At 38.7% G+C, this 27,645-nt stretch overlaps 1 protein-coding gene across 7 annotated transcripts; it reads right to left on the bottom strand.

Moving 5' to 3' along the window:
- Positions 1 to 5,722: 5,722 nt before the first annotated feature.
- prdm10 (PR domain containing 10) lies at positions 5,723 to 27,216 on the bottom strand. Of its 7 annotated transcripts, none has more exons than XM_051656258.1 (23): positions 27,078 to 27,216; positions 23,562 to 23,678; positions 23,286 to 23,447; positions 22,951 to 23,010; positions 22,462 to 22,566; positions 21,215 to 21,395; positions 20,631 to 20,872; positions 18,664 to 18,864; positions 18,432 to 18,504; positions 18,101 to 18,218; positions 17,871 to 17,988; positions 17,313 to 17,597; positions 13,184 to 13,528; positions 12,797 to 12,952; positions 12,399 to 12,578; positions 12,113 to 12,223; positions 10,460 to 10,660; positions 10,104 to 10,247; positions 9,767 to 9,937; positions 8,716 to 8,853; positions 8,390 to 8,564; positions 8,194 to 8,294; positions 5,723 to 7,792 (listed from the first exon to the last, which is right to left on the bottom strand). In XM_051656258.1, the coding sequence occupies exons 2-23, from the start codon at positions 23,631 to 23,633 to the stop codon at positions 7,598 to 7,600; spliced, it is 3,534 nt and encodes a 1,177-aa protein (XP_051512218.1). In that variant the 5' UTR covers positions 23,634 to 23,678; positions 27,078 to 27,216; the 3' UTR covers positions 5,723 to 7,597. The 7 variants fall into 7 exon arrangements, with proteins under 7 accessions (XP_051512218.1, XP_051512222.1, XP_051512221.1 ...); XM_051656262.1 differs by having other exon boundaries at positions 5,723 to 7,789; positions 8,203 to 8,294; positions 23,562 to 23,702; XM_051656261.1 differs by having other exon boundaries at positions 8,203 to 8,294; positions 23,562 to 23,702.
- Between the last annotated feature and the right edge of the window lie 429 nt (positions 27,217 to 27,645).

Below are 27,645 nucleotides of genomic sequence, written 5' to 3' on the forward strand. Positions count from 1 at the left end.
AGAATTTTAAAATGAAGGTAGCCAATGTAACGATGATAAAATGGGGCTAATATGACCATATTTCTTGGTTCTAGTCAGCACTCTGGCTGCTGCATTTTGAACCAATTGAAGTTTATTTATTGATCTTGCTGGACATCCTCCCAGTAATGCATTACAATAATCTAATCTTGAGGTCCTGAACGCATGAATTAGTTTTTCGGCATCAGCAACAGAGAGCATGTGTCGTAATTTAGCAATACTTCTTAGGTGGAAGAATGCTGTTCTAGAAACATTTGTAATTTGATTTTCAAAGGACAGATTGGTATCAAATATAACACCTAAGTTCTTTGCTGTTGATGATGATGTAACAGAGAGTCAAATTATATTTTAGCGGTTTGTTTTTAGAGGTTTTTGGTCCAATAATTAGTACCTCTGTTTTGTTGGAATTGAGTAGAAGGAAATTTCTGGCCATCCAATATTTTATTTCATTCATACACTCTGCTAATTTGGAGAATTGTGAAATCTCATCAGGTTTTGAAAAAATATAAAGTTGGGTATCGTCGGCATAACAGTGGAAATTATTCCACGATTCCTGATAATATCTCCCAGGGGAAGCATATACAAGAAGAAAAGCAAAGGCCCTAAAACTGATCCCTGTGGCACTCCATACTTTACTTTTGTTTGGTTTGACAGTTCCTCTTTTACAGAGAGAAAGTGGTAGTGGTCTGCTAAATAGGACCTAATAATAATTCTCCAGCCTATTCAAGAGGATGTTGTGATCTATCGTGTCGAATGCAACACTAAGATCTAAAAGCACTAGTAGTGAAATGCAGCCGCGATCAGATGATAAGAGAAAGTAATTTGTAACTCTGATAAGTGCAGTCTCTGTACTGTGATGAGGCCTAAATCCTGACTGAAATTGTTCATATATACTATTTCTCTGTAGAAATAAACATATTTGAGAGGATACTACCTTTTCTAGTATTTTCGACATAAACGGGAGATTTGAAATCATTCTATAATTAGCCAGTTCTCCAGGATCAAGTTGTGGCTTCTTAATAAGCGGTTTGATAACTGCCATTTTAAAGTGTCTTGGGACATGTCCTAAGGATAGCAAGGAGTTAATAATATTAAGAACAGGTTCTGAGATTACTGGGAATACTTATTTTAAGAGCTTGGTTGGTATTGGATCTAACAAACATGTTGTGGCTTTTGATGTTTCGATAAGTTTTGTTAGCTCTTCATGACCTATGACAGCGAAGGATTGAAGTTGCACGTGAGGAAAATTATGAGACACTGTTTTCTGAGGTACTGTGACAGCTGATTGCATAATTCCAATTTTATTTCTGATTATTTTAATTTTATCAGTAAAGAAATTCATGAAGTCATTACTATTGTGCTGTGACGGAATATCTGGTTCAGTCGATGCTTTATTCCTAACCAATTTAGCCACAGCACTGAATAAACACCTAGGATTGTTGTGGTTATTTTCTATGAGTTTGCTAAAATATGCTGACCTGGCAGCTTTTAGTGCCTGTCTGTAGCTACAGACACTATCCTTTCATGCACCGCAAAATACCTCTAATTTTGTACTCTTCCACTTGCGCTCCATTTTCCGAGCAGCTCTCTTGAGAGCATGAGTGTGATCATTGTACAAAGGTGCAGGGCTTTTTTCTTTAATTTTCTTTAATTGAAGGGGGGCGACACTATCAAGAGTGCTTCTAGGCTTTGGGGTTTACTGAGTGTATGAGATAGATCTGGAAGTTTATTAGTGAAGCTATCTTTAGTGGTCAAAAGAATAGTTCAACCTGAATGATAGCGTGGTGTAGATTGAGTAACATTAGCTGATTGCAGCATACAAGAGACAAGGTAATGATCCGAGATGTCATCGCTCTGCTGCAGAATTTCTATATTATCAACATCAACTCCATATGACAGAATTAAATCTAGCATATGATTATGGCGATGAGTTGGTCCTGTTACATTTTGTCTGACTCCAAGAGAGTTGAGAATATTGATAAATGCTAATCCCAATGTGTCATTTTCATTATCTATGTGAATGTTGAAGTCACCAACAATTAAACTCTATTTACAGTGACTACAATATCTGATAAAAAAAATTTGCAAATTCACCAAGGATATCAGAATAAGGCCCGGGTGATCTATATACTGTAGAATATACAGTGCATCTGGAAATTATTCACAGCGCTTCACTTTTTCCACATTTTGTTATGTTACAACCTTATTCCAAAATGGATAAAATTCATTATTTTCCTCAAAATTCTAAAAACAATACCCCATAATGACAATGTGAAAGAAGTTTGTTTGAAATCTTTAAAAATAAAAAATGAAAAAAATCACATGTACATAAGTATTCATCAAGATTTGATGTCAGACGCTCTGGCACCCGAAATGCATTTAACAATAGTGGCTGGAGTCTCTATTTCCACGTTCCTTACAATAGAATCACCAATAACAAGGGCTCTTTCAACATGATTCTCAGTGGGTGCATCACTGAGTGGGGAGAATCGATTGGAAACCCTAACAGGAACGGGAGAGTGGTGTCGCTTTGCTGAGTGAATATGCTGCCGAGACGTCACTCAAACGCCCTGCTGCGGGGGCTCTAGAGCCAGAACCTTCTGGCTGTAGAATAATTGTCTTTTATTCTTATTTGTATACAGCTATAGACACAGTAAAGAGAGAGCTTCAATTAATATTATTTTCCTAATGTTTTTATAACTATGTTCATGGGTTCAAAAGTCTATATAAGCATAAGTGTTTGCATGAGTGTATGTTTCTTTATGAAACCATGTGCAGACATTAAAGTTCTGTTTAATTTTACTTGTGCAAAATGTGGTTTTCGCCATCAAGTTTGTTTCCTTTTATTTTATAGACCTTTTTCATGCTAGCGCCATCTTTGATTTTGAACGGAAATGATAACATGAGGCTGTGAGGGATAGACTTGTCATCTCTTCAGTGGGCTGTATTGCAGTTTAAATTGTTTTTAGATCATTCCGTGAACAAAACATTGATAAAATATCTGTCCAAGAACATTCAATATACAAAGAACTCCAGACAACATGAGTTGTGGAAAATCAGATGTGATCTAGGAGCTTTATACAGTTTTATACCATGCATGCCATTGAAGAGATGGCACGCAAAATCAAAGATGGCACTAGAGTGAATAAGGTCTATTGGATGTTAATTGCTTAAGACCCGCCCTCGCACTATTATGCGGGTTGTTATTGGAATTTAGAAAGTCAGTCAGTCCATTCAGAGCATCTAGAGAGGCAGGTCATAAAGAGATGCAATAATGCTCCGACATTGAGAATGCGAGAATTAACTGCTCAAACAAGCAAGTTATAAGGTTTTGTTTAATTATGTGTTAGAGTGAACGTTTGTAAGTGGCAGACTTCGTTATTTATCGTATTTCTCTTTACTGGTGTTGAGTGATATCGCTGCTTAAAAGCTTTATCACAAACGTTTACTGCCCTTTAACGGACAGTTTGTGAGCTGTGAAAACGGATCGCTGTGCAAATCAGCACGTATTGGTAGTTAACTGCTTGTTTTCATTCCATGAGAGACATGGTGGTGTGACAAAGAGTGACGCGACGCTCCAGATAGCGCTACGAGTCCCAGCGCGGCTCCTCTGGCAGCGAGGGAGAGAGAGAAATCCACAGATGCGATTGCACGCTGGTGTTGTGTCGAACTCTGTTTCCCCGTTGGGATCTGTTTCCCCACCAGCAGATCTGTATGGGGGGAACAGTATCTGACGGTAACATTCTCCGCTGTCAGAATGTGTTCCCCCATGCACAAACCTAAGCCTAACCCTTCCCTGCCATACCCTACCCTACCCTACTGTAACCTACCTACTCTAACCCTAACCTACACTACCCTACCTACACTAACCCTAACCATCACCCCATACCCTATCGGGCTAGGCGGAAACAGATTCCGATGGAGAACACAATTCGATACAACACCGGAACCGGACTGGTTCATCAATGCTTTACAGACCGCAAACTGTTGCAGGAGATCAGCTTCTTTCAAAAAGAGCATTTAGGTACCTCTAGCCTTGTTTTATTTTGCTCAGTCGAGTGAAGAGGGCAGTTTTTTTGTTTCCAAGGCCACAACACACACAAGCAACGGCACAGGGTGTGCGTGTGTGCGTGTGCTCACATTTAATTAAGCGTATACTGTTAAATAATCATACTTGAATTTGTGAAAAATGGTTGCCTTATATTATTTCATATTCACTAGTTAAGTAATATACTTCGAATTCAGTGTTAATTGCACTACAATTGCTCTATAAGTGTTAAGTTTATACTGTGAATACACAATTTGCTTAAAAGTGAGGAGAGTTTATACTGTAAAACACAGTTTGCACTTGTTATAGAACTTGTCATAAAATACATAACAGTAACATTATAACATAAATAGCTAGTATGTGCCTTACTTTGAAGCTTATAACAATGATGATAATTCTCTTCAATTGCCTGGTCCAGTTCTTAATGGCAAAACTGGACCAACCAAGTAATCAGTGAAGGAAGACGAATGAATTGAAGCTGCTATAGCGAGTAGTCCCCTCTGTTGGCCAAAATAAACAACACACGCTTTGCTGCTCGGTCTTTCTTGCCATGTAATATTTCACTATGCGGGCTGTTTTGAACACTATGCTGGACAGCTCCAGTCGGGGACAGGCCACCAAAAACCTGGACTGTCCCCAGAAAACGGGGGCATCATGGTCACCCTAGCATAAGTTGACTGACAGGTTGCATCTCAATCAGTTCCCTAGCTCCATATGTTGTGAATCAGTATAATGAACACGAATTGGGAAACTTCACTCAATTACCTGCAACAGGATAAGGGAGACCTATACTTCAGATAAGGAACTAGCGTTTAAACGCAGCTGTTATTGATCAGCAGCATCACCCTATAAATGACACTGCTGTGCATTTTCTTGGTAGATATTCAAATGTATAGTGTTATTATGAAAGATAAATGACAAATAAAGAAATAAGTATAGTATATAGGGGTGTATTTTTAACCTCCTGTCACAATTCTTGTATTTAAAGATTGTTTCCCTTTCATGGTCATTATGGATGAAACACAATACAAATGACATTTCTTTTAAAGAGAAAATCAGGCTTTGACATCTTTGACGTCATTGTTTTACACTTGTGCTTGTCTTCTAACAACTTGAAAGACTTCAGAAGACATGACAATGTTCCTGGTAAGGAAACATAGTGAGCAACAATGCTTCCTGGTTTTTACGGTGCATTGTGGGAGTTTTCAGGTAACGAAACGATTGGGCATTTTGAGACAGCCCCAGAAATGGCTGACTGCCTGATCAGTGCCCTGACTACTAAACTAGGGAGCTGATTTGAGACGCACCCGGTGATTGGCTCATCCGCCATATTGGGCGTTCCAATATCTCCCATTCATTTGAATACAAGTGCTCCATCTCAGGCTAAATAGTCTCTGATTTTCTTGACAACACTCTGCCAGAGATATTGATGTAGAAGATCATTTCTGCCATCTAGTGTTGTTTGGTGGCATATCTGTGCATAATATTAAATTTCTGTTTATTCATTTAGTTATAACCTTCATCTTCATCTTTTGTAATATAAATGTATCTAGAGTGCGTTTTTTTTAATCTGCTACTACATCAATTTAGCAAATTAATGCTAGTGACTAAATGTAAATGTAAGTGGGATCTGTGGCTGAAGAAACACACATTAAAACAAGTGTTCAAAAGCACATTTATTTCCCATGACTAGGGACAACAGGAGACACTAATCTAGAGACACCGAGGTGCATTACTGTACATTAACTGTCAATAATTACAGCAAAATTTATAATCATTAGAATAGTACATTTACAGTTTTTTTTTTGTTTGTTTTTGTTTTTTTAACATTGTACAAGTTTGTCTCAGTATAAATAATGTATGATGGATATATTTTCCCTTCTTCAGGTTATAAAGATTCAGCAGTGCTTCACTGGTGGAAGTGCAAACCCCAAATAAATACCAGTATGTCCATAAACACAATAGGTTACATGAAACATTTAAACGCATTCCAGCACAGAAAAATGAGAATTAAGACAAATTGAGACATTGTTTTAATATTGTAGAATGATTTTTGTGAGTGAAAAGCGTTGAAAGTCTTTGAGCTGGTAACACAAAGTATTTCCCTCTATTTTATTGTTTATTTTTGTTCCAAATCTGGATCATTTTCAACCTTCAAATAAACCTCAGACTGGCTGGTAACTCTTCCTATGGACCATAAAATACAATTATAAGTAATAGTGTTGATCTGGGCTTAGTATTCATTTCTCATCTTCATGGTAAGCAAGATAACATGAGAACAAATGAACTGATCTTTGATATAAGATGATTTAACCATTAATGCCCCATCTATAATAAAACTTTGAGGACTGATCCTGGATCAAATTTGATGCCAACAGCACTGGTTCAGACACTTTTATGTTCAGGTCAGGTCAAAATCAAAAGAAAGAAATGAGAAATTATATCAAATGAAGCCTGTTTTATGACCATTAAGATTGTTGTTGTTGCATTGTGACCTTTGTGAGCACGTTTTCTCCCCATATTCTCACTTATTATTGTAATGCAAAAATTTTAATCATTGCGTCTGAACACAATTTTTTTTCCATCAACATCAGCATACATTCTGTAAAACAAATACTACTGTGATGAATACTTGATTTTATTTTACAATGTAAATGTTTTATTTTTATTTTTTATTTTTTGCATGAGAGGGATGCTTAAATGTGCTTAATTGTCATTAAAACAAATGTCATAATAATACAAAAATCTTAATGGTCTTAAAAACATGTTTCATATTGATAATATAATTTCTTAATTCTTTCATTTGATTTTGGAGGTAGAATATGACCTGGGCATTTCTTTATCAGTTAATCTAGACAGTTATCTTACTTTCAGAAGGTTCACAATTACATAAAATTAATGTCTGGTATGTAACTGTATTTTTTTTCTTTTTTTGTTTTGTTTTGTTTTGCTGGCTTTACTAGTATACTAAATTGCAAGTATTCCAAATAAATATATTCAAACAAAGTCCAGCAAATTTAAAGATCCACAGCACCAACCCCCTTTTATTGTGGGGAAACATAAAATTACTTAATAGGGTTTTTTTTTTTTTTTTTAGCTCTAAGGGTCTCTCAGTCTTAATCAGGCAAAAAAAAAAAAAAAAAAAAAAAGAAAATCATAAAAAAAAAATTAAACATTTGCTTAAAAAATATTTAAAGGAAACAAATCGAATTAGGACAAAATGAAAAGCATAAAACAAGCGGGATGGCACAAGTTAAAATGTTGATAGCTCCTGATATGTGAGATCATGATTGGATGTATTTGGGTGTCTAGAAACACAGCTAACCAACTCCAGTGTTTTATTAAAGAAATAAAAAAACAACAACATATTCTTCCCTATTTAACAATTCATTTGTTAACTCTATATTCTTCAAGAAAATAAAGATATATCAGACATCTGTTTGTTCATTTAAAGTCCCTTGCCAACAGAAGGGGTGACAAATTCATCTGTCCCTCTGTAGTAAGAGTGTGAGCGTTTCTTCATATGTGGGGTCAGGGTTTGGTTATATGAACTTCGCTGGCTCCCGTCCCGTTAGTGGTGGTTGTGATGATGTACTGTGTGGTGGTCTGTTGACTGACGACAGGCTGCTCTAGTGGGTCAGGATGATCCTGTGCTGAGGTTGACGGGGCATTCACTTGTTTACCATCCAGCTCTGTCTGTCCTTCTGAGATGACATAGTGTGTCTGCTATGCACAAGCAAATACATCACACAAAACATTACTACATGCAACATACGCAAGACTTTAGAAGTACCACCATCTGAATGTGGAAGTCACTGTGATAAATTATCTTGTTCACCATATGCAAAGTAAACAGATGCAGATTTCTTTCCTTGAAAGAGCAGAGAGGGTCAAGCAGAATGTTTCTTTCCCTCCTTTTCCACCAAAATGGTCTGAATTAATTATATGCCAAACAATTACTCAATTAATTCAATTACATGAATCACAAATCAATATATGCAGTGGGCACTGGGTCTGTGTAGATAGCAAAGGGGTATTAGGAGTATATATTTTTTTCATCCCAGTGTGGTTAAGGCAGCAGTTGAGTAGGAGATACTAGACTCTCTCTCCTGACACCTCAGACTCACCGTTTTTACCTGACTGTTGTTGACTGCAGCAGTGACGGGGGTGCTCGCTTCTGCTATCACATACTGAGTATGAGGAAGAGCCATCATCTGGATCTCAGATGCTTTAAAAAAGAAGAGCATAAACATTGTTAATATAACATTAGATTTGATATGCATATATTACAGATACATCCTCCTTGGCATATGCGGAACGTACGATAACTCCTATAGTTCCAATTACTAGGAAGGTAAGCATGCTGTGCAGTTCCTTGCGTCTGATTGGCGGATGACTGTAGAGTTTGGCCCTGAGCCAGGGTCACAGGGGTGAATTGGGTCGTGTTAAGCTCCTGGGCAGCTTGCTGAGAAGAGGGACTTAGAGGCTGACCCGTAACCTAATTGGATGTCATGAGGGGTCAAGATCAACAAACTAGTAAGATATTGAGAATGACAGAACATAACATAACAAAACATACAGCAAACATATATATATATATATATATATATATATATAAACATACAGTATATAAAATGACAGCAACTCACCTGTGCGTTTGTCTGTACTGCACCTGTAGGTTCTGTCACCTGTATGTGTTGAACCTGAATAGAGTGCTGACTGTAACTGTGAGGATCATGCAACTGACTCACATCTACTGTAGAGTGTTGAGAGTGAGGTGAGGACGCCTAGACAGAGAGAAATTACAGGCAATATTTCAGTGATAAAGTGGGATCAGTAGAGTAAGGGTCAGAAATGAAAAGGGAAGGAGATAGAAAAGAATAGAAATTGGAAAGGAAATGTGTTGGAAAGTAGTTGGAAACAAAAGTTGTCAAGCAAAGGAAAAGAGCTGGAAAGGAACGAGGTTAGAAAGGAAACAGTTGTAAAGTAAAAGTAAAGAGTTTGAAAGGAAAGGAAAAGAGATAGAAAAGAATCTAAATTGGAAAGGAAATGTGTTTCAAAGGAAAAGCAAAGGGGTCGGAAAGCAAACAGTTGGAAAAGACAAGGAAAAGGAAAGAGCCAGAAAGAAAAGGGACAGAAAGGAAAAGGAGATGGAAAAGAATAAAATATGGAAAGGAAATATGTTGAAGAGAAGTTGAAAAAGAAACTTGGAAAGCAAAGGAAAAGAGTTGGAAAGGAAAGTGGTCAAAAGGAAACAGTTGGAAAAGACCAGGATAGGTAAAGGGTCAGAAAAGAAGGGTCAGAATGTAAAAGTAAAAATCTGAAAGGAAAGGGTCTGAAAGGAAAAGGAAAGGAGATTGAAAAGAAAGTTTTGGAAAGGAAAGGGAAGAGGTTAGGAAGGAAAGAAGTTGGAAAAGAAAGGCTAGGCAAGGAAATGGAAAGGAAAGGAAAATCAGAAAAGAAAGAGGAGGAAAGGAAAAGAGTTGGAAAACAAAGGGAAGTAGTTGGAGAGGAAAGGAAAGGAAAGGAAATGATTTGGAAAGCAAAGGGAAATGAAGGAGTTGGAGAGGAAAGGAAAGGAAAGGGATGAAAAATGAAAATAAAAAGAACTGGAAAGGAAAGAAAAAGAGTTGGAAAGCAAAGGGAAGGAGTTGGAGAGGAAAGGAGAGATTTGCGAGTTAATTGTAGCTGTGTTCATACCGGGGCCACCTGCACCACCTGCAGCTGTATATGTTGTGGCTGCGCCAGACCTCCTCCTGCCTGAGACACAGGGATATACTGAATCCTCTGGAAATCCCCCTGTGCCGTGCGGTAGTCTGTCGTCAGGGTTTGGGACAGCTCTGTCATGGCCTGTGTCAACAGGTCTGTCGTCTAGAAGAAAGACACAAACAGATGAGAACAAGCACATTGTGCTGTTACGTTACTAAGTACTTTGTTTTCTGTCTAATTAACAACAAAAACAGTTTATTTGTGATAAGTGATACGTCTGTGAAGCGTATGTCCAAGCATGCTTGTAGAGTTTACTGTTTGTACTCACCACCACAGCCTCTGCAGTAGTGCCATCTGTTGTGATGACAGCAGGTGTGCTGCTGATGACTGTAGCCGCCAGTGGAGCCTGAATGCTGCTGCTGTTATATTGATATTCCGGATGCTTCTTACGAATGTGCTGGACCATCTTTGTCTTAAGTTACAGACCCACACAACCAAATGATCAGTCCCATTTTAAACTGATCTAAAATCCAATTCCACATTTATATCATTTAACCCCATCAGACACACAAAACATTTTAACTGCCCACAGATACCCCAGTGGCCCTATGAGGAATTACAGACAAATACATAAATTGAGACTCATACTGTACATGTAGCATACTATCTCAGTGACAACTGTACCTTGCTGCTGTACTGTTTGGCACAGTGTGGGCAACACACTGGTGCAGTGGCGATGGTGCCCGTCAGCTGGGTGTGTGTGCTCAGCATGGGGTCGGGTTCTCCCGGCCCGGCTGGACGCAGTTTTCGGATGCTGGGGGGTAACTCAGCCCCAGGGTGGTTCTTCAAAATGTGGGCCTTCCTCTTACTGGCACTTTTATACACCTGAACAATTAAACAATGAGGTAAATATGGTTCTGTTTATGTAGGATAGCTTTTAAAGGAATAGTTCACCCAAAAGTGAAAATTCTGTCATGCATGCCATCAAAAGACCTGGAATATGATGCACGAGCTGCATGTACTAGTTTTGAAAAACATTTGGGTCCTTGACATTTGCTGCCCCATCTCACCATTTCTATACTTCAATGATTAGCGCGTCAAAACAATGGAGCAGTGTGCTTGTGCACAGATAGCACTGATCTTTCAGCGCTGTATCCTCGAATACTTTTCTCTTTTTCAGAACACGCTTCATTTATACCCTTTCGCGCGCTGTGTGCAGAGTTCCAGACGTGGTTATTTTAATGACAGTAGACCATAGAAATACAGTGAGCAGGAATATAGATGGATACTGGCATCTTTCGTAAAAAACACTGCAAAAACGAGAATGAAGCGAAGTGAATTCAACTTCATGTGTCTGAAATGAATCCGACCCTTCAGCTAAACCATGTTTGTGACAGGACAATGTGCTTCCAGAGAGCCTTTAAACTAAAACGTTATTATTTTTTTTTCATCTAAAATTTATTTAAGCTTTATTAATCAGCATGTTTCGAGCCTTTCACAAACTGACTATTTTTGTGAAAATTAACCAAAGATCATCTCTAGCATAAACGGCAAGGAAAAGCAATCAAAAATGTGATTTTACTAGTAGCATAGTGGAGTTCTCATGATAATGTTTCCATTATTTGACAGTAAACCACTTAAAGGCTTACTTAACATTAGCTAACAGTATTTTAAGCTTCACTATTGTGCTGTACATTGTTGGCAGATATTCATTTTAAAGAAAATATAAAAATGGTCCATTCAGACTTCTACATTTTCAACATTTTCTCTCAGGGGATACCCCTGAACTTCCAAACAATATTTCCTTAACAGTCACAAGGCCTCCTATGCCCCTTGAGCATCTAAAAATATTCAAACACAAATACTGGACTGTTGTCATTCAGCTTCAAATTGAACAGTTTATTTTATCTTTTAATATTTATAACAAAGCGCTCTCGATTGATGAACTCATTGAAATATTTGAATCTTTTGGTAGAAGATCCCCCAAACCCCACTAATTTGGCTTTGTCTCTGGAGCCCGAATGTCCTAATCCTTGCCCAATTTTAAAGAGACTATTTTGACTTTTATGTTTTTTGTTCTTTTTTACAAAGTACTATTACTGCCAACTTGGAAATTTACAATTAGGTGTACTATTTCAAAAATGTAGCATTCCTTATGTCATTTCATAGCTATACTGACTACTAACACCATGTCAGTTATTGTCCCGACCTTTGCTGGGAAGGAAATCTAGAGACCGGACCTCTTGGAACTTTAATTGAATACCCCTGCTCTAAACTGTCATATACAACACCAGTAGATGAATGTTTGTGGGCAGTCAGTAGAACATGAGTCCAGACCTTATCACAGTACTGGCAGAAATAATCTCTGTTGGGTTTAATGATGGGCAGGGTAAGCTCAGGAACCTCCTCCAATCGCATCTCAGGATGCCGTTTAGACAGGTGATTTACCTGCACACACACACACAATTCACAATTCTTGCACAAACTGCAAAAGTGAGAAAACAAACATAAGGGTCACAAGTTGTCTATGATATAAAAACAACAGCATAAAAAGCTATTTTTTGGACATTTCCAGAATCACTTAACAGCTGATTAGGGGCAAACTGAGGTCAAAGGTCAATACCAGCATCCCTCGTCTCCTGAAGCCCATCATACAGAGTCTACATTTAAACATGAAGCTCTCGAAATCAGTTGTGGGTTCCTTCTGTTTCAAAGCCTTGGTGCGGTGGTTCCGATCCGCCTTCTTGGACTCACGGTCTGGATTGTGCATCCTCTGCATGTGTTCCCGCAATTTATCCTTCCTCTGACCGACAAAAGAGATGAATGCACAAACAAATGAACAATTGACTCAAACAACGAACACTATGTGTTTTCATATTTATATCGTAAAAGCAAAGAATACACTGAATGGGTTTAAGAGCCCTTCAAATATGCATAAACGTCATTTTGTGCCATTTCATATTGTTTGCATGTGAATGCAATTATATATGCATGTTATTCAACATGGAAGACATAAAGCACCTTAAACTGTTTGCCGCAGGTGGAGCAGAGGAAGTCCTTGCGGTCAGAGTGGCGGAGCATGTGCAGTCGTAGTTTATCAGGCCTACAGAAGGATTTATCGCACTCTGTACACTGGAAGATTTTCTCTGAGTGGAAACTCCTCACATGTTTCTTTACCTGCACAGCACAAATGTGCGATTTAACCAAACACACGTAATGCTGTCATGGAAGTTAAAGGGGTAAAATCCTATGCTATATATCTATAGTCAAGGTTTCTTGCACCAAAAACATTTATAATTTAGTTTTACATGAACATTTACATGGACACATTTCTTCATTCTAAGGCGATTGAAGGATAAGACACAAAAAACTGTGTGTATGTGTCCATCTGTTTGTTGCACATCACACCTGCATGAAATCAGTGAAGGATTTCTTGCAGGAGGGGCAGGAGAAGCAGCCGTTGACCAGGTGAATGCCCACGTGCACTTTGAGCAGGTCCAGTCTGTCGTAGGACTCAGCACAGAACAGGCAGGAGTATGTGCGCTGATCAGAGTGCAGCTGCAGATGATCCTCCAGCGTGTTGCTCGAAAGGAAGCTCTTACCGCACTGATGACACATGTGACGGCAGCCATCCCGTCCGTGATACCGCATGTGCTGCTCCAGCTTGTCTTTGTCCCGGAACGCTTTACCACACTGGGGGCATTTAAAGGGTCGGAAGGACTTACGGATGAAAAGATGCTGGAGAGCGGCATTCTAGGTAAGGGGACAAGAGAGGAGACGACTGGGCAGTCATTGCGAGCAAATGATGCAAATGACGAGGAATCACTTAGATCACACTGGATTAGTATGACTTGTAGGAAATGACACAATGCACTTGTATGGGTCTGTATGTTAGAGATGATGGCTAAGACAAGTTCTCTCAAAACTCCTCATGTTTTTCCCCACCCATATGACTTTCTTTCTTCTGCGGAATGAAAAGGGAGAAGTAAGGCAGACTGTTCACGCTGCTCTTTTCTATACACTGAAAGTGGGCAGACAGTGCCAAGGTTCAAAAATGACAAAAGGTAACATAAATGTAGTCCAAAAGGCGTGTGTGTTATTCCAAGTCTTACGAAGCCATACCATAGCTTTGTGTGAGGAACATAGCAAAAGCCCAAGCTGATATGTATTTTAAAATGTAATGTGTTAGCCAATAAACTTGCATACACTCTCCGTTTTCAGGTAAGCTGGATTCACTGCAACGCTACATGAGTTTTCTCTCTCAAACCCTCCTCCTCCCCAGCACCACTTGTCTAGATCTGCTTTACTGGGATTTCCTCATGTTTAATGCAGCATGTCTTGAGTATGTCTAATTGTGCAGATGCAGCATGTCTTACATGATAAACACAGCATGACTGTGTATATTCGAGCAGTAGCAAGTCTTCGTACTTGCTCAGCAGCAGAAGCAGTGTAAGCAGATCAAGTCCGCAAAGACCAAACCAACCATCATGTCATATCCATTATAACACCTTACTTTATTTAGAAAGTTGTCATTACTGAACTTAAAGTTCAGCCTGTTCCAAACACAAAGCGAACATATGACCTCAGGAGGCTTAGAATATAGTGTGCGTGTCATATGGACCAAGTTCGTGGTACTTTTACAACGGCTTTTTTGGAGGTTGACATAGGGCTGTTCGATTTTGGCAAAAATCATAATCGTGATTATTTTGGTCAATATTGAGATCACGATTATTTAACACGATTACTTATCGACATTGGTAACATCATGCATTTACTGAACTTTAAAAAATAATGTGTCTTTTTAACAGTGGATTTCACTGAACTTGAAATGTAAACTGCACTGGGTAGTGGAGGAAGCTATTGTCATATGATAATGATTTTATGTTGCTTTAGGTAGTCAAATAAAGGAAAGCCTCCATCGCCACCATTACCAGCAGGGATGTCATAGTTCTATGGAATGAGATCTACTTTTTCATCATGTTATTGCAGCAAGATCTACCATTTACTATTAAGGCTATACATTATCACAATACCAAAATTTCATTAGTCGGTAGTGAAATTTGACGATTCTCAATACCAGCTTCAAAAACACATCAAATAATAACACTAACTAATATGTTAATTATAGAAGAATGGTTTCAAGTTCTTAAGTAATTATTCAAGACTAGTAAACAGTCAGTAATAAAATAACAATAAAAAACAGCAATGAATAGATAGATTAAAAATAATAGAACAAATGAAGAGAATTCAGTGCTTTTTTTAACAGCTTTAAAAAACAGCAGTAAGCTATCAAGTATTCAAGTAAACATTCAGAATGAAATGCAACATAAAACTACTACTGGTCTTCACTGTATGATTATAATATATTAATACTTATTAAAGCTACTGAAGCTACCCAGTCAAGAGCAGTGAGTGTTTTTTCATTTTCTTGTTATGGTTGTTTGATTATTATAATGACACATTATACGGCAGCAGGTCTATTGGCTTACTATTACACTTACAAGTCTGACATTTTAATACAAATCCACTTTATCTCTGCTGCTTACATTCTCTTTAGACATCACTCTCTGTGTTTACATGAATACCTCACCAAGACAGGCATTTTGGCAGAATTTTGAAATGTATTTGACCGTTCAGGTGTGCATTAGCGTGAGCATTTTCAGCACACACATACACAGTCAGTCAATCAAACAGGGCGCAGCTGTTACTAGATCGCTTGCGAATAATAAAATTACGTGCTCTGGATTACTTTCAACAGCAGAATAAGAATATGAACTTTCTAATAAGTGACACAGGCCTAGACTATCACAAATATAGCCAGTTATTTTTTCATTATTGATGTTTTAATCAGTCTGCTTGTCCGATTGGGCAGGTAAAATTCTCTTTTACTTGCAACTTCAAAAATCCACTTGTCCCGGACAAGTGTTAATGTCAAACCCTGATTAAATATTGTATTCAACATTCTCCGATAACAATTTTTTCTTCTGCAGTATAGCTCCTGAAGTAAATGTACGTTGTTTTAAAGGAGTTTTAGATATTATTTTGGAAAACAAGCCAAAAAAAACTAAATCAAAAACTGTATTTTGTTCCAGTGTATAATGGGGCTAAGACTACATTCTCTTACCTTTATGTTCACTTCGATCCATCTTTAACTCACAAAAAACTAACTTTCTCTTCTTATAGAGCTACGTATCGCTGATATTCTTCGTGATAAGATACACACAGTGAACATGACACATACAGTATGTTATGATTCACTACGTCGTGAGCCATCACGTTATAATCAAACACGCGCAAGTGACGAGCGTCCCCGTGCCAGAGTGTGCCTCAGCCGGGAGAAGATTCAATCTCTTCCCTGGTCACATCACACAACTCATAGACGCGGCGCAGACCGCACAGAGAAGTGCCAGTTTCAGAGTTTATTTTCATAACCCGCTTCCTTATTATCTGAACTTTAATAGAGTATGCTTTAAAGATATAACGTCGGGGTGTTTCATTGCGAAACGGAATGCGGAACAATAATCGTTTTATCTCGATTATCTTGTTTTCATAATCGTTGGAAGCCAAAATCATAATTGAAAATAACATTTGATAACTCGCCCCGCCCTAGGTTGACAGCATCAGTCCCCATTCACTTTAAAAGAATATTCCGGATGTTCTGGAACATTTGTGGCGTAATGTTGATTACCACAAAAATTAATTTCAACTCGTCCCTCCTTTTATTTAAAAAAGAGCAAAAAACGAGATTACAGTGAAGGGCTTACAAAGGAAGTGAATGTGGCCAATTTTTGGAGGGTTTAAAGACAGAAATGTGAAGCTTATAATTTTATAAAAGCACTTACATTAATTCTTCTTTTAAAACTTGTGTATTATTTGAGATGTAAAGTTGTTTAAATTGCCATTTTTACAGTTGTTTTAGGGTTTATTAACATAACCTAACCCTGTTTACAGGCTTATCTTTTACTGTATGTCTTGTGGCGAGACTTCTGAAACAGGGAGTATTTTAATGTTCAAAAATGGGCCCCCATTCACTTCCATTGAAAATGCTTCACTGGAACCAAGACTTTTGTTTTTTTTTAAAGAAAAGGAGGAACTAGTCAAAAAATGTTGGTGTGTTAATCAATATTATGCCACAATTGCTGTCGATTGAACTTAACTTGCATTGGAGAAAGTTAAACATGTTTGTAACGACATAAAGGTGAGAAAATAATTTTTGGGTAAGGGTTTTCTTTCAATTTGTTGGGTGATGGAGCTCAAAGTGCACAGGACTAAACTGATACAGACAGATGTAATGGGGATGTAGGGAGTCATAGGCTGTTAGTGTAGCGTGACATCACAACACTGTATAGATTGAAAAGGGGTAGCTTCCTCTGACTCCACTCCGACCCACATTAGACCTACCTGCATGTCCCCCTTAATGTGCAGCACACAACAAAGAGGAAACAAACAAACACGCACACTGTGATATAACTCTAGCCTAATAAACACGTTACAGAGATATGGGTGGTTTGGGCAACTCATGATGGGCTTATCTTACCCTAATCCTCCTTGCCCGCCTCATGTCCTGAGGAGATAGGTGAGGGTCTACAGGGTCTGTCAGAGACAGGTCATCTTTCACAGACTCCAAGCCCTCTGCGGCCAGAGGCAGGGTGCCAGAATCCCCCTCGTCTTGTAGCGTGTCAGTGTGGGTCACCTGGGTATCGAGGCCCTCTCCTGTCTCTGCCTCCACTGCATCAGCTGTCATCTCCACCACCTTCAGCCCGTTAAGAGCTCCATCTGTCCTTTCTTCATACGGGAGCTTATTTACACATGCCAACAGCTCCTACAGTTAGTGGAAGGACAAACGAAATGGAACGTAACAGGAAACCTGAAGATTTGAAGTTTTTTAGTGTGACTTGAACTCAAGTAGCAAAACATTTTATACCATTGTTCTCAGATTTTATTGGTGATTTGGCATATTTTATTGAAACATAATCAAGACTACAAGACTGGGGCATTAATCACTGAGTGAAAAAATTACTTAAGACTATTTAAGACTGTAAGATTTATAGAAGCCCTGCTTTTAGTTACTTTGGTTTACAGCTATGTGCTGTACCTGTGACTTATCGGCACTTTCAGCAGGTGTCTGTGGGCAGATTAATTTTGTACGGCGCCCTGGCCTCCTCGCAGCGCCGAATCGTTTCCTGCCCCGCCCACGGCCACGCCCCTTTGGCCTGGAATGATCAGAATATTAGTCACAGTCTAATCTCATTAAAATTGGTGAATTCCTGTGCTTCTGAGTGTGATGTCTGTGTTGTTCAGCAAGTTTTCTATTTGTGTTCGAACCTTTGGATGAGATCCAGCTTGTCGTCATGCATGTTTAAATGCTGCTGAAGCTGCTCTGAGCTCATGAAACGTCTGTTACACTCATAACAAGGCCAGTTCTTCTCTTGCTCACGTAAAACTGACACAGACAGAAAAAGGGCTTTTTATAGGTGAACCAGGAACCACAAAAGAAACATTTATTCATCTATATAGTGTCTATAATATACATGTTCTGAAAGGCTGTGATTGTGTCGCATCACACAGCATTTTCCCTTTCAGTGTGGACAGAAATGACTTATCACGTTTTACCTGGTTAGGACACAGTGTAACTTTATAAGAGATGGCAATTCACCTTTCCTCTCCTCTTCTGTGACATCATGAACTTTCTGGTTGACAAACTCCGCATATGATGCAGCGTACCACACCTGGAGGACAAGACAAAAGTTATGAATTTACATATCATCTGGCTAGGTGAGAAAATAAATGTTTACTGTAAAATACTTTGAACTATTTTTGTTCAAAATATCAAACAATAGGTCTAGTATGGGTTGCTATAGGTAAGAAAATTCACCCATAATGCCCACCTTTAGCTCTTGTTTGGGCTGAATGTTCTTAATAGTGGTGTAAAAAATTTCTGAGCCATATTGATAAGCCACTAGGTTTTGCTCCAGGTGGTTCTGGGCTGGGCGGACAAACATCATCCAGTTACATCGCTCCTCATCGGACAGGTCAAACCAGAGGTCCTCCACTCTCTCGCCCTCTTTCGCAGGGTCTAGCATGTACAGCTACAGAGAGATCAAGAGGAACAATGAGAGGCCCCCTTTGCACCACATTTTTATAGCCATTTTACGCCCATGAACAGATATATCATGAGCGAGATTAGACAATGACTTTTGAATCAAATCCTAAAACAGTGTTTCCTGCACCGCTCTGCTGCTCCTGAATCTCCAGCATCACGGCAAAAAGAGTGATACCCAATTTGTGAGCTTGCAGTCTGAATTGAATGTGATAAGATAAAAAGCAAGTATGCCGCAAAATAACGCAAAAACACCACGTCTTTCTATTGCATTATGTAGGGCTGAACAATCCATCGAAATAAAATCGAAATCCAAGATTCTGTGCTCGCTCCATGAATTTCATCTTGTGCACAGAATATCAGATGAGTTGCTATCGATTCAGTTTGGTAATGTGCTCTGTGCGTGTTATATTTACAGTGCTCCAAATTCACTTTAATTGGCCACTGTAAGTTACTATACAAGTCTGAAGCAACCAAAGGACACCAGGTTTATATGGACAGATGCGGAGATCAGAGCATTTCACCATATTTGAAATCAACAGGCGCTCATTCAAAGGCTGTTGTTAACGTGACTTCACACTGAAATTTTCTGCAGTTTTTAAACAGATCTCATAGCAATGTTGCATACAAGTTAAGACATTATTAGATAAAATTACTCATTTAATAATAATAATAAATAAATAATAATAATCTGAATATGATTAAAGTTATTACTACTTATTAAAATACAATTCTAATATATTACTGAAATTTCTTAATGTAATAATAATAACCATTATTATTATTATTATTATTATTATTATTATTCAGTATTATATTAAAATGATATAATATTCAAGTTGACTGGGTTCCAAAAAATGAGGGAAAATGGGACCCCCATTCCAAAGTGCACAGTCTAATATATCCTTGACTAAATGAACTCACTGAAACAGTGCTGTTCAATGTTCATATGACATTGTGTAGCTAGCCACAGTACTTTTGCAATACACTTTGTTTTTTAAATAAATGTAAACATTAAAATTGTACTATTTACACTGCCTGGCCAAAAAAAAAAAGTCACCGTTTGTATTTAAATAAGCAGATACTTAAGTGATTAATCATTACTGCAGTGATTAATATGTTTCAGCTGGCAAATTATTGGCCTGCATTAAGCAAAGAAAACAACTAAGGAGATTGCTAAAATCATTGGAATTTGATTAAGAACTGTCCAACGCAGGGGACTTGGTAGCTCAGCGAGTATTGACGCTGACTACCACCCCTGGAGTCGCTAGTCTGAATCCAGGGCATGCTGAGTGACTCCAGCCAGGTCTCCTAAGCAACCAAATTGTTCCGGTTGCTAGGGAGGGTAGAGTCATATGGGGTAACCTCCTCGTGGTTGCGATTAGTGGTTCTCGCTCTCAATGGGGCGCGTGGTAAGTTGTGGATCGCGGAGAGTAGCATGAGCCTCCACATGCTGTGAGTCTCCACGGTGTCATGCACAGTGAGCCACGTGATAAGATGCGCGGATTGACTGTCTCAGAAGCGGAGGCAACTGAGACTTGTCCTCCACCACCCGGATTGAGGTGAGCAACCGCGCCACCATGAGGACCTACTAAGTAGTGGGATTTGGGCATTCCAAATTGGGAGAAAAGGGGATAAAAAAAATTTTTTTTAAAAAGAACTGTCCAATGCATTAATTAAACCTGGAAGGATAGTGGTGAACCATCAGATTCCCCTAAAACATATTCAGGTTAAATGTTTCCAGGTTCATCGTACTTTCAGATGTATGTGAGTGTCCTGCAGTTCACTCTGTTGCACCAGTGGTCCCTCCACAGGACCGAACTGTGTGCGTTTGGGGATGCGCCTCTTTGTAAAGATTCCGCCGAGAAAACGGTCGATATACAGGATGAGAGGCAGACTGGCTCGAGCCTTAGACGTCACGGGACGGTTGAGAATGGGGTGGAGAGGACCGTGTTTCAAGCACGCTGCAGGATTAGCGCTACTGCAGTCTTCACACCCTACGAATAGAAATTAAAACATGTTTACATTTACCAGTCAAGTCAAAACCAAACAAAACCAAAGAGAAAAAAAATAAAAAATCTAAACAATCAAATCAAAACACAGAACAAAACAAAAACAAAATAAAAACAAATCAAATCCAAACAAAAATATAAAAGCACAAAACAATCAAAACAAAACAAAAAAATCTAAACAAAACACAAAACAAAAAATAAAAACAACAATTTAAAAAAAAAAAGCACAAAACAAATAAAATAATAATAATTAAAAATAAACAAAATATAAAAAAACAGAACAAACAAATCTGGAAATCAAAACAAAGCTGGTATATAGGTACTCACAGAGGTTATGTGGAGTGAATGGCTGGGGCGTCCTGGGTTCCCAATCATCCATTTCAGAGTCATCACTGTCATTGTCATCTTCCTCATCCTCCGAATCCACTGTGGAATCTGTGGCCCCCAGGGGACTGGAAGAGGCCTCCACAATATTGGGGAGAGCCGTGTTTGTCACAGCGAGCTGGCTCTGTAAGAAAAATTATAAGATATCATTGAAGGTGCATACCCCTTCAAAGCTAAAAATTCCATTGGGACATGAAAATTACTTTAAAGATTAATATAGTTATAATACTGTTTTACAAGCCACATAGTTAAGTTACTGAAATAAATCATGAATCACTAAACAGAAGATCACTTTTTGAACTAACTTTGAACTACTGATTATAATGTTACAATATGCGCTACTGATTATAATATCACACTTAATAATTAATTGGAAAGGATAACGTGAACTTGGGAGGGTGGGGATTCTGAGACCACCTCTCCCTTTAGAACCAATACTAAACAAGTACAGGTGCATAGATTCACTCATCTCACGATTCAGTTCGGTTCACGATTCTATAAACTAAGCCTGAATCAATAAAAGTTAAGATTGATTTTATTATTACTTTAAAGACATATGCAAAAAAGTACTGTTCTTAAAAGTGCTAAATGATCCATCAGAGATGTACTGGGACTAAAAATCAGCTGATGAAATCAAATCAGACGTGACATTTGACATTAGAATTATATTCCCCCATAGCTTTATTATATAGCAGTATATATTAGATTAATGTGGCACTATCATTAAACCTCTGTAAACTTGAATTTTCTCTCACGCAGTCAGAGCAGATCACTCTCGCGCTTCAAACGGACATCCGATCCCTCGCGCTGAAAAAGGTGTGTCTCTCTCCCTCTCCTGGTTTCCGCCGAACTCATCGTACAACTCCTGTGGCTGCTAGTGTGCAATCGTATTTTAGAGCTTCTTGTGTGCAATGAAGCGGTTTCTATTTGTAAGCCAGCGTTACGAATGCTTAGGACGTCACGCGTATTGGATAGAACAGACGCTAAAATAATGAAGAAAAAAAACGTCCCATCTCCACAATGCGCATCATTGCATTTTGGAACCGCGATGTATCGTGTCACCTGTCATGTGCCATCTTGCTTAACTTGAAATGATGCTTTATATCAAATACTGTAGCTTCTCATGCCTGTGGCAGAACAGTGGATTTTCATGTGAGCATTACGGGATATATTTAGCAGTGCAGTGTCACCTGTGTCACAGGTTCCAGGATGGCCTGTGGGCCGTCGGCTACATTACTCAAAACATGCAGATTGGCAGTGTTCATGTTCTGACCGCTCGGCAGCAACACAGTCACCTGATACAACAGAAAATGATAAAGAAAAACAACCAACACACAGCAATGCCAGGTGATGTATGACATGTCGCTTTATTACAGGACACGGTGTAAGCCACAAATGGATGATTCTTAAACTATTACATATAGTCCTTTACAAACTCTTACAAAAAGGACTGTGGTGGCACCAGATAGTAATACTGTGGCACTTTGATATATACCATTGAACTGAATAATAACCATATTCATATATCATGGTATTCCAAGGTATTTCACTGAGTACATTTTGCTGCTTTTTTGTTAGTGCACTCAGAATGTGGCTACGGCCTCGCACAAAGTCCTATTTTACACAACCAGTCCTATCAGAAAGCTCATCAAATCTGCTCACATGAATGGCCACACTACCTGCTGTGTTGTGCCATCCTGCTGAATGTAGGCCACCTGGGGCTGATCTGTGAACACTGCCTGAACAGGACAGAAAAAGAGCAGCGAACATAAGCTATGAAATACAAGCTCAACATTATGCTAATGTGATCATTTATCAACAGCATTGCATTTACTGTATTATAACAGCAATTTGGAAGTGAACCAGTCAACTCGTGCAACAAAAACTGTTCATACTGATCCTGATCCATCACTTTCCATTCAAATCATAATTACAACTAATCAATAATCAGTGTTCACTGACCTCAGCAACAAGAATCAATTGCAATACATCTTCGTTGGCTGGTGTAACCCACCTGTGTTCCGTCAGCAGGGTGTATGTACACCAGCGTGTGTTCAGCCGACTCAACGGAGGTGTAGGAGCTTCCGTCTGCAGTGTATACGACCTGTTGCTGTCCCCGGTCAGACTGCTCCCCACTGTACACGATCTGGGCCACCGCACCAGCCTCAAAATGCACCTACGAAAGTGAAATGCTTACATGCTCAGGTTAAAACAGGAATACAACAAATTATTATAAACTCATGGTAATTTTATGGCAAATAAATGTGGGAAAAACTCGGTCTGATTATACCTGAGGTGGATTGCCATTGTCGTTGTTGGGTGCTGGACTCCACACAGGTGATGACTCTTGCTTGGCCTCCATAGCAATGATCTGAGGTGACCTCAAACACCTCCTTCACCTATCCACCTGTCATCAACCACGAGCAGACCACTAGATATTAAACAAATGTTCAACATATAAATACTGATCTCTGCTATGAAGGTGTCACATCATGAATAGAACAATGTGAACAAATAACAAGCGGCATATACACACACAATTACATTGGACTCCTCTACAGCATTTGAACTGCTATATTGGCTATACAGTTTAGAACATAAAAAGTAAAGATATTTCTAAATGACTTGCATATAAAGCGTTTGATGAGACATAACTGCTACAGCTTTTAGAAGGGTCCCACATCTTTCGACCAATATATTTCCATGACTTTTCCATTCTTTTGAGATTAATATTGAGTAAAGGATAAAGTTAACATGAACAGCCCAATTTACTTCTGTAATCGGACATACAGTATTTCTAAGACAAGATATTCAATGAGAAAACAAAATAATAGGGTGGGACTTTATCCACCTGGAACTGATTGGATTGGGCATTACACACTTGTATAGAGTCAGGTGGTTGGAGGAGAGGTTAAAAAAATAAAAGGGACTGTGACATCAGTCAAAAAGAAAAGTCATTTCAGAGTGAAGTTATTACATTTTGATAAAATATTACAAAGATGACCTTTTTTTGCTTTGGAGTAAAGTGCATAGGGGTGATTCTCACAAAACAGGTCAAGAAAATGTCCTGGTCATATGTAAAGTGGTTTAAATCAGGGTTTCAGGGTTTACAGCATTACTACGTCATGGTAACGAAGTTGTAAAATTGGCTATAACTTTACACAGAAAAGGTTAAGCCTAGTAAGTGATTTTATCACACTAAAATCATGCTACATGCATACTGTTTACGTCTTGAAACTTTTAGCGTTTAAGAATTGTCCCCATTCACTTCCATTGTAAGTGCCTCACTGTAACAGTGATTTGATTAAGCTTAAAGGAATATTCCGGGTTTAATACAAGTTATGCTCAATTGACAGCATTTGTGGCATTATGTCGCTTACCTCAAAATTTATTTTGACTTTCCCCTCCTTTTCTTTAAAACAATAAAATAGAAAATAATTAAAAAATGGAGATGACAGTGACGCACTTACGATGGAAGTGAATGGGGGCCAGTTTTCAAACGTTAAAATACTTTTTCAAAAGTATAGCCACAAGATGTAATTGATATGCATGTAAACATGATTTTAGTCTGATAAAATCACTTACTAACCTTTCCTGTGTACAGTTATAGTCAATTTTACAAATGTGTTGCCATGACGATATAATGTAAACAACTGTAAAAATGACAATTTAAACAACTTTACAGCTCAAATACATGAGTTTTAACAGAAGAATTAATGTAACTGCTTTTATAAAATTATACGCTTCACATTTCTGCCTTTAAACTCTCCAAAAATTGGCCCCATTCACTTCCATTGTAAGTGCCTCACTGTAACCCAGATTTCTGTTTTTATTTTTAAAGAAAAGGAGGGACGAGTCGAAATTAATTTTTGTTGTAATCAACATTATGCCACAAATGCTGTCGACTGAACTTAACTTGTATTGAACCTGGAAAATTCCTTTAAGCACATTTTACCCTAAAATTCTCATTAGTGTAACCATCATATTTTACTTTATTACAGTAAAAAAGATGCTGTTGTACATTTTTTTTTTATTTATTAAAATCAGCTAAAATTAAAGGCAGTACCAACAGAGTACTCTATGACATATAAATACATTTGACAATAATATACAACATTGCAATTTAAAAAAAAAAAAAATAATAATACATTTCACAGCAATAATGAGAATATCATAATGACATCTTTTCTGCATTACAGTAATGAGACTTGAGGAGTAAAATGTGCGTAACTGTCATGAAAATAATGTCAAAATGTAAAGGGCTGTAACTGCCCTAAACACAGGCTTCATTTTCTATATGGAAAATCTACTTTCTTATTTCATTCTTTTAATTTCAAAGTAAAATAGGAGCAGGACATTTTCTTGACAGGTTTCATGAGAATCACAAAAACTCTTTTGGCATAATAATAAGAGTGTGGATTAAGAAAGTATAAGGTCAATTGGGATTTCACAATGACTTTAAAAATCATTTAGATCACTCACAAAGAGCAATGTCAAACCAATGAAATAAAATAAAGCTGAAAATAACTAGAAACATACTCTTTTCTTGCATTTTTAAGACTCAAAATTCAGTTATTTCCAGGTTTCCCCATTATCATGGGAACCAAATATATGAAGCAAGTACAAAATTAAGGAATAACTACCCCCAAAAAGTACTCTGGTGGTACCACGGTATAGTGACAGTAATATCACTGTACCATGCCCAGGGCTGTAGCAAGGTAATCTGGGCCCCTTTCCTATAAAAATGTACAGTTTAGAATTTGTTGTGGGGCCCCTGGACCTTTGGGCCCCTAGAATCATGGGGCCCCTGGACCTTTCTCCCCACTAGCGACCCTGACCATGCCCATTTCCGAATGCCATGATACTTTAACATGGTATTGAATGATTCCCATAATTCATGTATTTACATCGTTTTCCAATGTACTTCAAAGAATACCATGGTATTGCCATGTTACATGGCCAAAAACAAAGGCATTTCTATGGTACACAAAACAAACAAAAACTTGAATGCTATGAATTCCCCAGGGGAGAAGCTGACTCTTGTTTTCGAAATGATAACCTTACAACAGTATATTTTCTCATCTTGAACAACAGTGGATCAGACAAATCAAAGCCCAAGCCTGACACACGTCACCCGCTTGTAATAAGAGCTTTGATTGAAGGCATCCTGTTTAACCCAAATAAAGGAGCGGTCAGTCTAATCACTCCGTGGGGGTACAGGAGACCCGCCGCTGGAGAAAAAATCCCCCACAGCCGTGTTGAGGGAGAAAACAGAGCACGGCCTTCACTAAACCCTGACACAAATTCAGAGCTTATAAATGCTGTACTCGTGTATAAAGCGTTTAGGGTATTTTCCAGGCTCTCTCCCCCTCCCCCACCCCCTTTTGAAGCCCGCAGGTTGGGAGTTCCAGTCGGACCATACCACACAATCCGCAGCGGCACAGAAGCACTCTCACACCAACATTTTTAGTCATAAACACGCACTGGAGGCCATTAACATGGATATGAAGAGAGCAGAGAGCCTGTGTTCGCGGGTATGGCCCGTTGGAGCCGTTTTAAGCGAGTATGTTAGAATCACGGAGGTTTTTAAATGCAGGACAGAGGCGGTCGGCTCCCCGCTCATAGTTGAGCCCGGCCGGCGCGCTCTCGGTGTGAGTGTCTGCAGCAGAATCAGGAAGAGACACGGCTCCATTTTGGGTGGGACTAACACAACAACAAAGCACGGCGAAGACACTCGAGCAAATATATCTACCCCCAAATCTACCGTCCGACTGAAACCGGGCTGCGCATTTTACGTGACACTTACTGAGAGACGATCCTGTATCCGCGCTTAACGTTCGGATGTGGATTTCCCGACAGTTTTGAGCATTTTTTGGCAAAGGTTGCAGTGGGTCTTCCCTCAGAATGGTAGCTGCAGAGATGGCTGCCTTGCATATATTAACATAATCTGCCTAGCAACAGACACGCGGCCCGGGGCGAAGATTTGAGCATTCTTATATGCACATATCGATAGGGGGTTATAAAGACCGATGGGATAGTAACATGTTTGATGTGTTGGAAGTCTGTGTCGTTTATTTTGATTTGGGAAATGTATTGATTGTATTATTATTTCGAGGTAATTGGTGAGGTACAGTTGTGAGGCAGTTTCCTTTTTACGGGCCAATGAGAAATGTCCCTCATTTCCCTGAACCAATAGAAAAAAGCGAAATGTGCTCAAGGCTGTCCAATGACAAAAATGATGGCTGAACTTGATTCAAGTGGACAGTGATTCCACATGTGTGAAATGAGTTTCCTTAGCTTACAATTACTATGCTATCTCAACTCAAATACTTCATGACGAGGGAACTTAATCGAAATAGCTAAACACAACAAAA

Source organism: Myxocyprinus asiaticus, chromosome 26 (genome assembly GCF_019703515.2).
Source record: "Myxocyprinus asiaticus isolate MX2 ecotype Aquarium Trade chromosome 26, UBuf_Myxa_2, whole genome shotgun sequence".
Classification (NCBI taxonomy): Eukaryota; Metazoa; Chordata; class Actinopteri; order Cypriniformes; family Catostomidae; genus Myxocyprinus; species Myxocyprinus asiaticus.

Excerpts from the sequence above, each read along its gene's own strand:
- prdm10 (XM_051656258.1), bottom strand. The coding sequence starts at position 23,633 with ATGGAGGCCAAGCAAGAGTCATCACCTGTGTGGAGTCCAGCACCCAAC. Across the intron at positions 13,529-17,312 it reads GGCGGGCAAGGAGGATTAGG|AATGCCGCTCTCCAGCATCT; the intron begins GTAAGATAAGCC and ends CCCCTTACCTAG. Across the intron at positions 12,953-13,183 it reads CCTTCACTGATTTCATGCAG|GTAAAGAAACATGTGAGGAG; the intron begins GTGTGATGTGCA and ends TGTGCTGTGCAG.